At 43.0% G+C, this 14627-nt stretch overlaps 1 protein-coding gene across 1 annotated transcript in view; it reads right to left on the bottom strand.

Annotated features, from left to right (window-relative positions):
• LOC120026145 (A disintegrin and metalloproteinase with thrombospondin motifs 19-like) overlaps positions 1-14627 on the bottom strand; it is a 161022-nt gene that overhangs the window by 93170 nt on the left and 53225 nt on the right. The window contains exon 2 of the mRNA XM_038970966.1: positions 255-754. Coding sequence (XP_038826894.1) covers positions 255-754 — 500 coding nt within the window. The remainder of the gene's footprint in view (positions 1-254; positions 755-14627) is intronic.

The raw sequence follows: 14627 nt of genomic DNA, 5'->3' as shown, positions 1-14627 counted from the left end.
GGATATCTAGACAGTAGCCTCATAAAGCAGTGTATTTGGATTGCAAAAATTAAATGTACCCTATTGTTGTTGTTTAACAGTATCCAAACTCAGAAGTATGATGTTGGAAATGTCAGGTGTTACAGACTATTCTATTCTCATGCATGAGCATAGCTTATGTTTTTTAAAGACACACAACAAATAACACTTAGGCCTATCAATAAACATAACTAATATGCCAATCATGCTATTGACTTGAATATATATATATTTACCAGTCCTGCGCAGGTGCTGAATGAGGCAATGGATCCTGCGTAATTGAGAACAGTTCCGCTGTAATAGCATCCTCTCTCTTCTGTGTTGGCAGCGGACGAAACTGGCATACCGCTCCGAGATGCCTTTTGTGCTTTCTGTCTCCTCTCCACCATGAATTTCTGGGACAGAAACCGAGTGTCTCTCTTCAGGATGAGGTGCAGGTCCCTGCCAAAAGCAGGAATTCTGAGTCTCAGCCCTGTGGAAGCAGCCGTTTGCGGTCCTTGAGGTTCCCAATGGTATAGCTCTGGAGATTCGTACTCTTCCCAGTTTGAAATGGAACGAACCTCCCGAGAGCTGCTCCCGGCGCTGGCGTCAGTCTCTCGGCTAGTTGGTTTATCGGGAGCCCCGGCGCTGGCGTCAGTCTCTCGGCTATTTGGTTTATCAGGAGCCGGTGGACCTGTGTCTGGAAAAACCTCCGGGAAAATAATTTCGGACTCGGATTCCTGGAAGGGCTGTGGATCTGGAGAGTAAAAATAGGAAACGAGAGAAAGAAGACAGCAAATACCCTAGGATTAGTCGTTATAGTCTTTTTCAGAAAGGTCAACTGGAGCAAAGAAAATGTAGCCCATGGATGAGCCTGTCTGCTCCAATAAAATGACTGGGTGATGTCTCACCTGCGCATCACTATATTAGCTAACTCAGCGAATTATAACAGTGAGAAACATCGAGAATTGTTACCAATGCCTTGTGAGTACCTGATGAACTAAATCAACGTTTAAACGGCATATTGAAGGTGTTTCACATATACCTGCAATGGCAAATGCTCCAAGAAAACATAACTGATGGAGGAGACTGAAGATGCGCTTTAGATGCATATTCAGTTATTGTTCAATTAACCTTTACAGCTATAGTGTCGTTAAAAAGTTGCTCTCCACGCACATTAGTCAAATTCTGTGTTGTCTATGCGCTGCCTGATACTTTTTCCCATCTCCCGGTAAATGCGCCTCTCTCCTCTCTCACATGAACGTGTTTCCAAATGAATGACTCCGTATCCTGCACTGTAAAAATCAAAAAGTCAGCATAGGAGAGAGAGAGAGAGATTTGTATAGAAGTGTATTTTGATGTATGGACAGCGCGCACTGAGCGGTAGAGAGCACACTCGAGCAGTCAATACTTCAAGCTCTAAATAGCCTACTCAACTGCACTAAGACCAGAGAAGAATATAGCCACACGTGTTGAGTTGCTACCTCAATTTATTGGGGAGGAGGTGTGCAAAACAAAATACAACATGCAGGCTTTTTTCTACAGATTTAATTGGAGCATAATAAACTACTGTCTGTCTACTATAGCTATATATTGGTGTTATTTTTGCTCAAATGGAATGAAACAATCTCATGTCAAAATGTTGTCACTTCGTTTTCAATTGTTTGAGTTTTCATTTAGCTTCTCACTGAACAAATGCTCGTTCTTTCCATTTAATTTCCTGGACACCTGTATATCTTTTGGATCATACAATAAAGGATAATTGCCAAGGTCTACTGTGTTTGATTTTTACCATAGTCAAAACATATTTTCCAATTAATGATTTCCTACGTTTTTTTCCTCATAGAATGGGTGTATTAAAAAGAGCTGTATAATTGTGTAAAAACAGTAGCCTACTGGGTTGCAGTGATTCTTTTTGTATTCATTCATCATCATCGGTTGATCCCATGCTCCTAACCCTTCACAACGTGTAAGTTTGTGTATAGGAGAACCCATTCTCAGCAATGACTCTGGGGTTTCATAGAGTTTGGGTTTTTCTCCATTATTCTCTAAATGATAGGCTTATTAAAAGTGTCAGCAAGACCTCTGATATCCTTTCTATGTGATCCTACAGTATCCCAGACTTCTATTCATGATCGATTAGGTCCATGGTAGGGCACTCACTAACACCCTGGACCAGAGCTAGCACTCACTAACACCCTGGACCAGAGCTAGCACACACTAACACCCTGGACCAGAGCTAGCACTCACTAACACCCTGGACCAGAGCTAGCACACACTAACACCCTGGACCAGAGCTAGCACACACTAACACCCTGGACCAGAGCTAGCACTCACTAACACCCTGGACCAGAGCTAGCACGCACTAACACCCTGGACCAGAGCTAGCACGCACTAACACCCTGGACCAGAGCTAGCACTCACTAAAACCCTGGACCAGAACTAGCACACACGAACACCCTGGACCAGAGCTAGCACTCACTAACACCATGGACCAGAGCTAGCACACACTAACACCCTGGACCAGAGCTAGCACTCACTAACACCCTGGACCAGAGCTAGCACGCACTAACACCCTGGACCAGAGCTAGCACGCACTAACACCCTGGACCAGAGCTAGCACTCACTAAAACCCTGGACCAGAACTAGCACACACGAACACCCTGGACCAGAGCTAGCACTCACTAACACCATGGACCAGAGCTAGCACACACGAACGCCCTAGACCAGAGCTAGCACTCACTAACACCATGGACCAGAGCTAGCACGCACTAACACCCTGGACCAGAGCTAGCACGCACTAACACCATGAACCAGAGCTAGCACGCACTAACACCCTGGACCAGAGCTAGCACGCACTAACACCCTGGACCAGAGCTAGCACTCACTAAAACCCTGGACCAGAACTAGCACACACGAACACCCTGGACCAGAGCTAGCACTCACTAACACCATGGACCAGAGCTAGCACACACGAACACCATGGACCAGAGCTAGCACGCACTAACACCCTGGACCAGAGCTAGCACGCACTAACACCATGAACCAGAGCTAGCACACACGAACACCCTGGACCAGAGCTAGCACTCACTAACACCCTGAACCAGAGCTAGCACTGGACCAGAGCTAAAACGCACTAACACCCTGGACCAGAGCTAAAACGCACTAACACCCTGGACCAGAGCTAGCACGCACTAACACCCATTTTTACACCATTCATTTTTCCAATAGGGGATTCTAGAAACACTTAAAATAAGGGCTGTGTTTTGTGTAGGCTTACCCTGGCATGACATTTTGATAACCGTGTAAATATATCTAGGACAAGGTGATGTTCATCAATATATTAGCCTATATTTACCCTCCAATAATGAAATGCTGGATGATCTGGACCAGACTGCCAAATCGAGGCAAAGGTAAGAATCTCTGGATTAACTATCTAATGTTACCTAAATGTAGTAATGAATAAATTGGCAAAATGTCTTGTGTTGTGCAAGTTTTAAATTGACACAAAACCTGTTAGCAAAGTTGTCATTTAGACATGATGTGCAGGAGCTTGCAGGGATTTGTAGTCTTGCATGTTGTCGACTTTGATGCTAATTAGCATTTTTGAATCTGAGTGTAAAATAGAGCGAAATATATTGATAAATCACCTTGTCCAAGAGAGATTTATATGGTTATCAAAACATCACGCCAGGGTAAGCCTACACGAATCACAGCCCTTATAGGGAAAATTAATGGTGGAAAAACGATTGCAACCATTTCCCTGTTTGACCGCTAGGTTTTATGGGTATTATGACACCTCCACTGTGGGGCTCTATCGGGCTTTGTACTACCACAGTGAGATGACCTGATGCAAAATGATCTAATCCATCTTTCAACGAAGGAGGGTTTGAGTAATACTTGATAAGTCTGATTTCTCCTGTGCCAAAGCATACTGATATGATTTCATACGGAATTTGCCTTCTGGCATATCAAATCTCAAGGGGTAATGCAAAGTTGATTACGATATTTTCAATATAGTCCTACCACGTGGCATATTACGCAATCATTTGACACATTTCAACACAAATGAGAAGAAGAGAAAGAAGAGCACAAGTAATCAAATTGGCAGCGACATGGGTATGTAATCAATTAGGGCATACTGAGTTCAAGCTTTGCCAGTCTTGCTTGTCTTGCTGGCATGTGTGGTATTGATGGGCCAGGTTTAGTGATGTCACTCACTCAGTCAGTCAATGGTTCTCGTCTGAGCAGTGACTTGTGCACTTTAAAAAGGGTAATCTGCAGTTGCTTCGTTCATTTTTGGCCTTATAAATTAATGATATGACCCATGAGCTTAGTTAAACTGTCGTACCCCATCAGAACCACAAATATAAGCTTGTTTTATTCCAATGTTTGTAAACAAAGGACATGTAAACAAACACTATATAGCCTCAAAACATGGTTAAAATTATAATTTAGATATCATGGATGGTGAGGCCTTGCATACATAGCTCTGTCTATGAATTTGAGAGTGGTTTCTCCAGCCTCATCCCTCAGCTTTTTACAGAAACAGGGGAGAATAAATGTTTTTTTTTCTTGTTTAAACTGCTGATTGCTGCTTAAAAGTGATAATTCTAAAATAATACTCATCACAGTTTTTTCTATGTACTGAAAGTGCTCCATCTTGAAAAATTGACTTTTGACATGCACACTTCTTTATGATTGTATCAACAGTGAACTAATAAACTAAATGCTAAACTATGGTTCTTCTAGGGAACTATCCCTTGTTGTCTAAATACAATGTCAAACCATAGAGTATCAACTATACTGTACTCTGGTTACAAAGAGATTGCATATACTTGCAAGTTGCAACTACGTAATGACTGTAGTTGCAATGTGACTCCATTACAGAACTCCAGGACATGACTCCGTTACAGAACTCCAGGACATGACTCCATTACAGAACTCCAGGACATGACTCCATTACAGGACTCCAGAACATGACTCCAGGACATGACTCCATTATGGAACTCCAGGACATGACTCCGTTACAGAACTCCAGGACATGACTCCATTACAGAACTCCAGGACATGACTCCGTTACAGAACTCCAGGACATGACTCCATTACAGAACTCCAGGACATGACTCCGTTACAGAACTCCAGGACATGACTCCATTACAGAACTCCAGGACATGACTCCGTTACAGAACTCCAGGACATGACTCCATTACAGAACTCCAGGACATGACTCCGTTACAGAACTCCAGGACATGACTCCGTTACAGAACTCCAGGACATGACTCCATTACAGAACTCCAGGACATGACTCCATTACAGAACTCCAGGACATGACTCCGTTACAGGACTCCAGAACATGACTCCATTACAGGACTCCAGGACATGACTCCATTACAGAACTCCAGGACATGACTTCATTACAGAACTCCAGGACATGACTCCATTACAGAACTCCAGAACATGACTCCATTACAGAACTCCAGAACATGACTCCATTACAGAACTCCAGAACATGACTCCATTACAGGACTCCAGGACATGACTCCATTACAGAACTCCAGAACATGACTCCATTACAGAACTCCAGGACATGACTCCATTACAGAACTCCAGGACATGACTCCATTACAGGACTCCAGAACATGACTCCAGGACATGACTCCATTATGGAACTCCAGGACATGACTCCATTATGGAACTCCAGGACATGACTCCGTTACAGAACTCCAGGACATGACTCCATTACAGAACTCCAGGACATGACTCCGTTACAGAACTCCAGGACATGACTCCGTTACAGAACTCCAGGACATGACTCCATTACAGAACTCCAGGACATGACTCCATTACAGAACTCCAGGACATGACTCCGTTACAGAACTCCAGGACATGACTCCGTTACAGAACTCCGGGACATGACTCCGTTACAGAACTCCAGGACATGACTCCATTACAGAACTCCAGGACATGACTCCATTACAGAACTCCAGGACATGACTCCGTTACAGGACTCCAGAACATGACTCCATTACAGGACTCCAGAACATGACTCCATTACAGAACTCCAGGACATGACTCCATTACAGAACTCCAGGACATGACTCCATTACAGAACTCCAGAACATGACTCCATTACAGAACTCCAGAACATGACTCCATTACAGAACTCCAAAACATGACTCCATTACAGGACTCCAGGACATGACTCCATTACAGAACTCCAGAACATGACTCCATTACAGAACTCCAGAACATGACTCCATTACAGAACTCCAGAACATGACTCCATTACAGAACTCCAGAACATGACTCCATTACAGAACTCCAGGACATGACTCCATTACAGAACTCCAGAACATGACTCCATTACAGAACTCCAGAACATGACTCCATTACAGAACTCCAGGACATGACTCCATTACAGAACTCCAGAACATGACTCCATTACAGAACTCCAGAACATGACTGCATTACAGGACTCCAGGAAATTACTCCATTACAGGACTCCATTACAGGACTCCAGAACATGACTCCATTACAGGACTCCATTATAGAACTCCAGAACATGACTCCATTACAGAACTCCAGAACATGACTCCATTACAGGACTCAGTAGTTAAATCCATGAAGAGTGTTACACAAATTAGGTGATTTGTTTCATGTTTATAATCTAGAAATTAAGTTATTCTCCGGTTATTATGCACTAGTTTTAACTAATGTGAAATTACTTTGACTCACGGATATTCTTTAACTTTACAAATATGACGTGTTTCTTGCAGTCTTGTGTTGTGTATCCCTGTTGATGACATTCCTAGTGCAACAACGGAGCTGCAGGTCATGAATATCCCTGTGAGAGAACACCATTATATCATGTGTTATGAGCTACATGGTTTACATAATAGCATTGTTCTGAGCAAACTGTGCAGTATTCATTTACACTGTGTAATGGCTGCGGAGCAACCAAGGATTCTGAATACAGAGATGATACATTGTTGTCCAACATCTGACAGATGAAAGACATTATGTCTGAATTAAAGCGTTCGTTACAGTGCAAATCCTTCTTATTAAAACGTGTTATTTCTGTAATCCATCAAGCATTGGAGTTGTACTGGATTAATCAAGATTTACTTCCATTTTGAGAAACTGTTGTACTAACAGTCAGAGTCCTGATTCCACACCCAGTTTTAGATGCTGAGATCATCACAACTTTGAACTGTGGCTATACAAATAGCTCAGTCATCGAGGAGCAGCGGGCCAGCAAGGACTACAGTACGTTAATGCTATTTGGAAGCTATGACTATGTCCCAAATGGCGCCCTATTACCTATTTAGTGCACTACTTTTGACCAGGGTCCATAGAGCTCTGGTCAAAAGTAGTGCACTATATAGGAAATAGGGTGCCATTTGGGATGTTGTTTATGATTTCCAATGGATATAGAGCTTATTGTGTTGTGGATTCAAGCCTGTCCTCACGATAAAGTGCAATATAACAAAGCACGGTGTCAGTCCTGTATACAATGTACGTTAATCCAAATGATGAGAATTTATTAAGAGAATGGACATTGTTTTTTTGGAAATGCGCATGTGAATATCCATCAATGGCTGGAAGCAGTTCACATTTCTTTAATATCTAGGGTGGAAAGCTTTGACTAAAATAGTCACAGAATACAATTCAATTGAATATAACAATGACATTTACAATGAATCAGAGAGAGACATCAGAGTAGTCTCCAAGGTGCCATATAGTGTATGAAATGATAAAGCAACATTTCTTCTATCAGTGAAACATGATGTGATGCAGATTGTAGCAACAGAATGTTTTTCAACGACAAAAGCTTTCTCTCTCATAGAATGGCTACAAATCGAGGGCTAGCTTGTTCATGTTTCTCGTATTCAGGCTTCAAATTGTCCTTCTCCCCTCAACCCACTGAGCCAAATCTCCTCTATTACACTGCTAATGGAGAGGAGAAAATCTTAGTAAGGTCACTGGGAGAGAAAAACAAACAGACAAATTAGAGCCCTCTTCTGATCCATTCAAGTCCCAAATGTAATATAGGGTTCGACCCCCCCCCCCATTCCCTTTCGCTATTTTGATCTCCATAGTGAAAGTTGAACAAAGTTCTCCCACCTGCCTCGCCCCTAGCTCCACGTTGCGTCCCAAAGGTAGCCTAGCAGCTAGAGAGGTGAGCCATTAACCGGAGGGTTGCCCGTTTGAATCCTGGGTCCGACAGGGGGGCAGTGAGATAGCATATATATTGAGATAGCAACCCGGAGGGTATCAAATCCCAGATGCCATTGCCTCAAATCCTAGATGCCACTGCCTCAAATCCCAGATGCCATTGCCTCAAATCCTAGATGCCATTGCCTCAAATCCTAGATGCCATTGCCTCAAATCCTAGATGCCATTGCCTCAAATCCTAGATGCCATTGCCTCAAATCCTAGATGCCATTGCCTCAAATCCTAGATGCCATTGCCTCAAATCCTAGATGCCACTGCCTCAAGTGCATTGAGGCAATGCCCTTAACTCCCCACAACAACAGCTCCCCAGTGTGGCAGCCCTCTGTCCCTCTCCAAAAGCAGAAGTCACGTTTGGATTGGACCTTGGGTGCAATTGACCAATAAAGTGATATTCATCTTACAACGGCACCCTATTCCCTTTAGAGTACACTACGTTAGGGAATAAGAAAGTGCTGCATTATAAAGGGAATAGGACTCCATTTGGGATTCAGCCCCAGTAGAGGGCCTTAAAACACATTAGGAGTTCCTTTATCTACGCTGATCACAGACCTGGCCAAGCCACACTTGCCCCTGGCACAGAGGAGAGCTTTTCCATTAGACACTGCACTGGGACAGCTGACAGGCCTATGAGGTAGCTAATGTGATGCCTTAAACAGAGAGAAATAAATCAAATAGGCCAAGACTTTTTCCAAAAAAAATCTTTCTTTCTTTTTTTTTCGAAGAGGGGATGGGTGGGAGAGAACAGCAATGTAATCTAAAAAGACTTGTAGGACAAATGAGCCATGCTTTGTCGATGATACAGTGTATTGAATAATAGCAGCCAGGTCCATAGGAGCCATGTTACATTACGTGGGAGAGACGTGGTGGTGTTGTTCTGATGATGGCTGGGAGGGAGTGAGGGATTACAGCAGACATTCGTGTATAGCTTTGAAAATGTATTTGCTAATGTGTTTGTTTTTTTATTACTCAGAGACAACACAGACATTGTCAGGGATAGTACACTCGTAGAAAAAAAGGGTTATTTGGATGATTTTTTATTTTTTATTTTACCCTTATTTTACCAGGTAAATTGACTGAGAACATATCTCATTTACAGCAACAACCTCGGGAATAGTTACAGGGGAAGGAGAACCCTTTTTGGTTCCAGGTAGAACCCTTTTAAGTATCTGTTGCTGCCTCGTAACTATGAATGAAGAATTGCATAAATTGAAGAAACTGAGAGATCTTCCGCCAGTCGAGGAAAATGAACCTCCGACTAAGTCTGAATAGGACCACCAAGAGAGAAAGATTAGTTCTATCTAATATGCATTTTACAGTATCTCAGCCTACAGTAAATGTATATCTCTTGTGGGGCCGCAACAGTCACACTATATTTCATCAAGATAAAGACAACCCTCCTAGCTGCCCACTCTGGGAGATGACCATAGCAATTCCCTTATAAAAGATTGTAACGCTCGACACAAACGTATCCCTCGCGAATTTATTTTCATTCTTTAGCATTATTCATGTTGACATTTACAACTAGTTGTTGCTCGTTCCGCCCAAGTATTTCATATTTCTAACTACCAGGCGACCTATCAAACCAAACCACTGGGGATCGGGTTAAATGCACAGACAAGATTCAACGTTTGCATGGTTTATAACTCCTGGGAGGATTCCCAAACCCCCCCCCCTATGTTAACCCTCTTCATTACCATCATCTATTGTCAATGTACAGAATCAATGAATGAATTGTGCACTTGGAATATGAATCAGTGTACTTTTAACAAGCGGTGTTTAAAGGCAGACATTTGCCGAAGGACAAGAGTTAAGGGGAAGACAGAATTGTGTAATAGGCAGGAGGTGAGGCGGGACGCCAGTGTTCACTTCCTTTGAACGCAGAGCTCTCTTAAAACCCCACTCTGTTCATGTGCTGCACTACTTTCCACATCCTTACCACCCTCCCCCTGGTTCCCTCAGAGAAAGAGAGGGGGAGAGAGAGAGAGAGAGAGAGAGAGAGGGGGGGGGAGAGAGAGAGAGAGAGAGAGAGAGAGAGAGAGAGAGAGAGAGAGAGAGAGAGAGAGAGAGAGACAGAGAGAAAGAGAGGGGGAGAGAGAGAGAGAGAGAGGGGGGGGAGAGAGAGAGAGAGAGAGAAAGAGAGAAAGAGAGGGGGAGAGAGAGAGAGAGAGAGGGGGGGGAGAGAGAGAGAGAGAGAGAAAGAGAGAAAGAGAGAAAGAGAGGGGGAGAGAGAGAGAGAGAGAGAGAGGGGGGGAGAGAGAGAGAGAGAGAGCGAGAAAGAGAGAAAGAGAGAAAGAGAGGGGGAGAGAGAGAGAGAGAGAGAGAGAGAGAGAGAGAGAGAGAGAAAGAAGGTAGGGATGAAATGACTCACAGCATCTCTGCTATCTCCTTCACATAGAGGAAAGCAACCTAGATATTTATTTAGTTTGTTATTGAAGCATCTTGACTCTATTCAGATCGCCAGCCCACATGGGCTTATTGTATAATACACTGCATATTCAGAATTTACACAATTTACAGTGTGTTACATAATCTTTTTGTAGTAAAAAAACAAAAAACATAAAGAAATGGGTTCCACTTTACCTTGAGTCATTCATCATTTAATGTTGTTATTACATTAGAGGTGTCATAATGACAGAGGGTTCACGTAAAGTGGTACAGGGAAATGTCCACGTGCATGTTTCCTATTTGTGCACGTTTGTGTGTGTTTTAAGACTAATTCTTGAATGCAAACCCTATACCGTTCATTTGGGTTATGTCTCAAATGGCAGCCTATTCCCCATATAGTCCACTTCTTTTGACAAGAGCCCTTAGTTGTCAAGGCAACATTTTTTTAAATCAGTTTGACAATATTAACCTTCATCAGTATTGTGCAGCACTTGGAAAATCTGTTTAGGGAGTTGTGTCAGTGACTAACGATCGTGATAATGCTAGTCGATTACAGGCTTGGGAGGCCACGGAGCTGACTGATCTCATTCTATTATAATCAGGGGCTGATTCAAACCTGGAACAATCAATGACATTTATTCATCAATGTACTATCAGGCAGGGAAAACCTCCATGAGCTTCGGCCCTGGGAAGACCAGAATTGAATAGCCCTTGTATTAAATCCTCTTGTCATTGCTACATCACCTTTAACGTGTGACTTAAGTCTCAGTTTAACAAAACACATGCAGCGCTCAATCAGTCATAGGTTCACAGGGAAATACAATCTTGAAAGATGGTGGAACAGAATCATACAAAAAAAGGTTTTGAAACCCAACCGTGGATTATCTACGCATTTTGGCCAAGCTCTTTCTTAATCAAAACACATTTTTCATAGAGGACGAGAAGAGTTCATTGCATATTGCAGACGTGCATCCTGAGAGCGCCTCTGATTACAGGTCCATTTCCATTACACTAGATCAACTGTACTTTAATGAGATACCTACAGTCCAGTACAGTCCAGTCCAGTATAGTCCAGTCTATTCCAGTATAGTCTAGTCCAGTATAGTCTGTCCAGTCCAGTCCAGTATAGTCCAGTCCAGTCTATTTCAGTACAGTCTAGTCCAGTCTATTCCAGTACAGTCTAGTCCAGTCCAGTCCAGTACAGTCCAGTCTATTCCAGTCCAGTCTATTCCAGTATAGTATAGTCCCGTATAGTCCAGTCTATTCCAGTACAGTCTAGTCCGGTCCAGTACAATCCAGTCTATTCCAGTATAGTCTAGTCCAGTATAGTCCAGTCTATTCCAGTTCAGTCATCCAGTATAGTCCAGTCTATTCCAGTTCAGTCTAGTCCAGTCAATTCCAGTCCAGTATAGCCCAGTCTATTCCAGTCCAGTCTAGTCCAGTTCAGTCCAGTATAGCCTAGTCCAGTCCAGTCAAGTATAGTCCAGTCCAGTATAATCTAGTGCAGTACAGTTCAATCCAGTCTAGTGAAGTCCAGTCCAGTATAGTCAAGTCCAGTATAATCTAGTGCAGTACAGTTCAATCCAGTCTAGTGAAGTCCAGTCCAGTATAGTCAAGTCCAGTATAATCTAGTCCAGTACAGTTCAATCCAGTCCAGTGAAGTCCAGTCCAGTACAGCCTAGTCCAGTCTAGTAGAGTATAGTATAGTCCAGTCCAGTCCAGTATAGTATAGTCCAGTCCAGTATAGTCCAGTCCAGTATTGTCCAGTCCAGTATAGTATAGTATAGTCCAGTCCAGTATAGTCCAGTCCAGTCCAATCCAGTATAGTCCAGTCCAGTCTAGTCCAGTATAGTATAGTACAGTATAGTCCAGTCCAGTACAGTCCAGTCCAGTATAGTATAGTATAGTCCAGTCCAATATAGTCCAGTCCAGTGTAGTATAGTATAGCCCAGCCCAGCATAGTATTGTCCAGCATAGTATAGTATAGCACAGTATAGTATAGTATAGTCCAGCATAGTATAGTATGGTCCAGTATAGTATTGTCCAGCCCAGTATAGTCCAGTCCAGTACAGTATAGTCCAGTATAGTATAGTCCAGTATAGTCCAGTCCAGTCCAGTATAGTCCAGTCCAGTCTAGTCCAGTATAGTATAGTCCAGTCCAGTATAGTCCAGTCCAGTATAGTATAGTCCAGCATAGAATTGTATAGTCCAGTATAGTATAGTATGGTCCAGTCCAGTATAGTATAGTCCAGTCCAGTACAGTCTAGACCAGTATAGTATAGTAAAGTCCAGTCCTGTATAGTCCAGTCCAGTATAGTCCAGTCCAGTATAGTATAGTATAGTCCAGTCCAGTATAGCCCAGTCCAGTATAGTCCAGTACAGTCCAGTATAGTATAGTCCAGTCCAGTCTAGTCCAGTCCAGTATAGTCCAGGCCAGTCCAGTATAGTATAGTATAGTATGTCTAGTCCAGTCCAGTATAGTATAGTCCAGTATAGTCTGTCCAGTCCAGTCTAGTATAGTCTAGTCCAGTATAGTCTAGTCCAGTCCAGTATAGTCCAGTCCAGTATAGTCTGTCCAGTCCAGTCTAGTATAGTATAGTACAGTGTAGTCCAGTCCGGTATAGTCCAGTATTGTATAGTATAGTCTAGTCCAGTCCAGTATAGTATAGTCTAGTCCAGTATAGTCTAGTCCAGTCCAGTGTAGTCCAGTCCAGTGTAGTCTGTCCAGTCCAGTATAGTATAGTCTAGTCCAGTATAGCCCAGTCCAGTATAGCATAGTATAGTATAGTCTAGTCCAGTATAGTCCAGTCCAGTATAGCCCAGTCCAGTCCAGTATAGTCCAGTCCAGTCTAGTCCAGTATAGTATAGTCCAGTCCAGTATAGTCCAGTCCAGTCCAGTATAGTATAGTCCAGCATAGAATTGTATAGTCCAGTATAGTATAGTATGGTCCAGTCCAGTATAGTATAGTCCAGTCCGGTCCAGACCAGTCCAGTATAGTATAGTCCAGTCCAGTACAGTCTAGTCCAGTATAGTATAGTACGTCCAGTCCAGTCCAGTATAGTCCAGTCCAGTATAGTCCAGTCCAGTGTAGTCCAGTCCAGTATAGTATAGTATAGACCAGTCCAGTATAGTCCAGTCCAGTCTAGTCTAGTCCAGTCCAGTATAGTCCAGGCCAGTCCAGTCCAGTATAGTATAGTATAGTCTGTCTAGTCCAGTCCAGTATAGTATAGTCCAGTATAGTCTGTCCAGTCCAGTCTAGTATAGTCTAGTCCAGTATAGTCCAGTCCAGTATAGTATAGTCTAGTCCAGTCCAGTATAGTATAGTCTAGTCCAGTATAGTCTAGTCCAGTCCAGTGTAGTCCAGTCCAGTCCAGTGTAGTCTGTCCAGTCCAGTCCAGTGTAGTTTGTCCAGTCCAGTATAGTATAGTCTAGTCCAGTATAGCCCAGTCCAGTATAGTATAGTATAGTATAGTCCAATCCAGTATAGTCTAGTCCAGTATAGTCCAGTCCAGTATAGTCCGGTATAGTATAGTCTAGTCCAATATAGTCCAGTCCAGTATAGTCTAGTCCAGGATAGTATAGTCCAGTCCAGTCCAGTATAGTATAGTCTAGTCCAGTATAGTCCAGTCTAGTCCAGTATAGTCCAGTCCAGTATAGTCTAGTCCAATATAGTCCAGTCCAGTATAGTCTAGTCCAGTATAGTCCAGTCCAGTCCAGTATAGTATAGTCTAGTCCAGTATAGTCCAGTCTAGTCCAGTATAGTCCAGTCCAGTCCAGTACAGTCTAATATAGTCCAGTCCAGTCCATTATAGTATAGTCCAGTCCAGTACAGTCTAGTCTGTCCAGTCCAGTCCAGTATAGTCTGTCCAGTCCAGTCCAGTATAGTCTGTCCAGTCAAGTATCGTCTGTCCAGTCCAGTATAGTCTAGTCCAGTATAGTCTAGTCCAGTATAGTATAGTCTGTCAAGTCCAGTATAGTATGTCCAGTCCAGTATAGTCCAGTCCAG

The sequence above is a fragment of the Salvelinus namaycush genome, chromosome 31 (assembly GCF_016432855.1).
Source record: "Salvelinus namaycush isolate Seneca chromosome 31, SaNama_1.0, whole genome shotgun sequence".
NCBI classification, from domain to species: Eukaryota; Metazoa; Chordata; class Actinopteri; order Salmoniformes; family Salmonidae; genus Salvelinus; species Salvelinus namaycush.
Note: the sequence above shows the minus strand (reverse complement) of the source record. Positions and strands in the feature narration are given on the sequence as shown.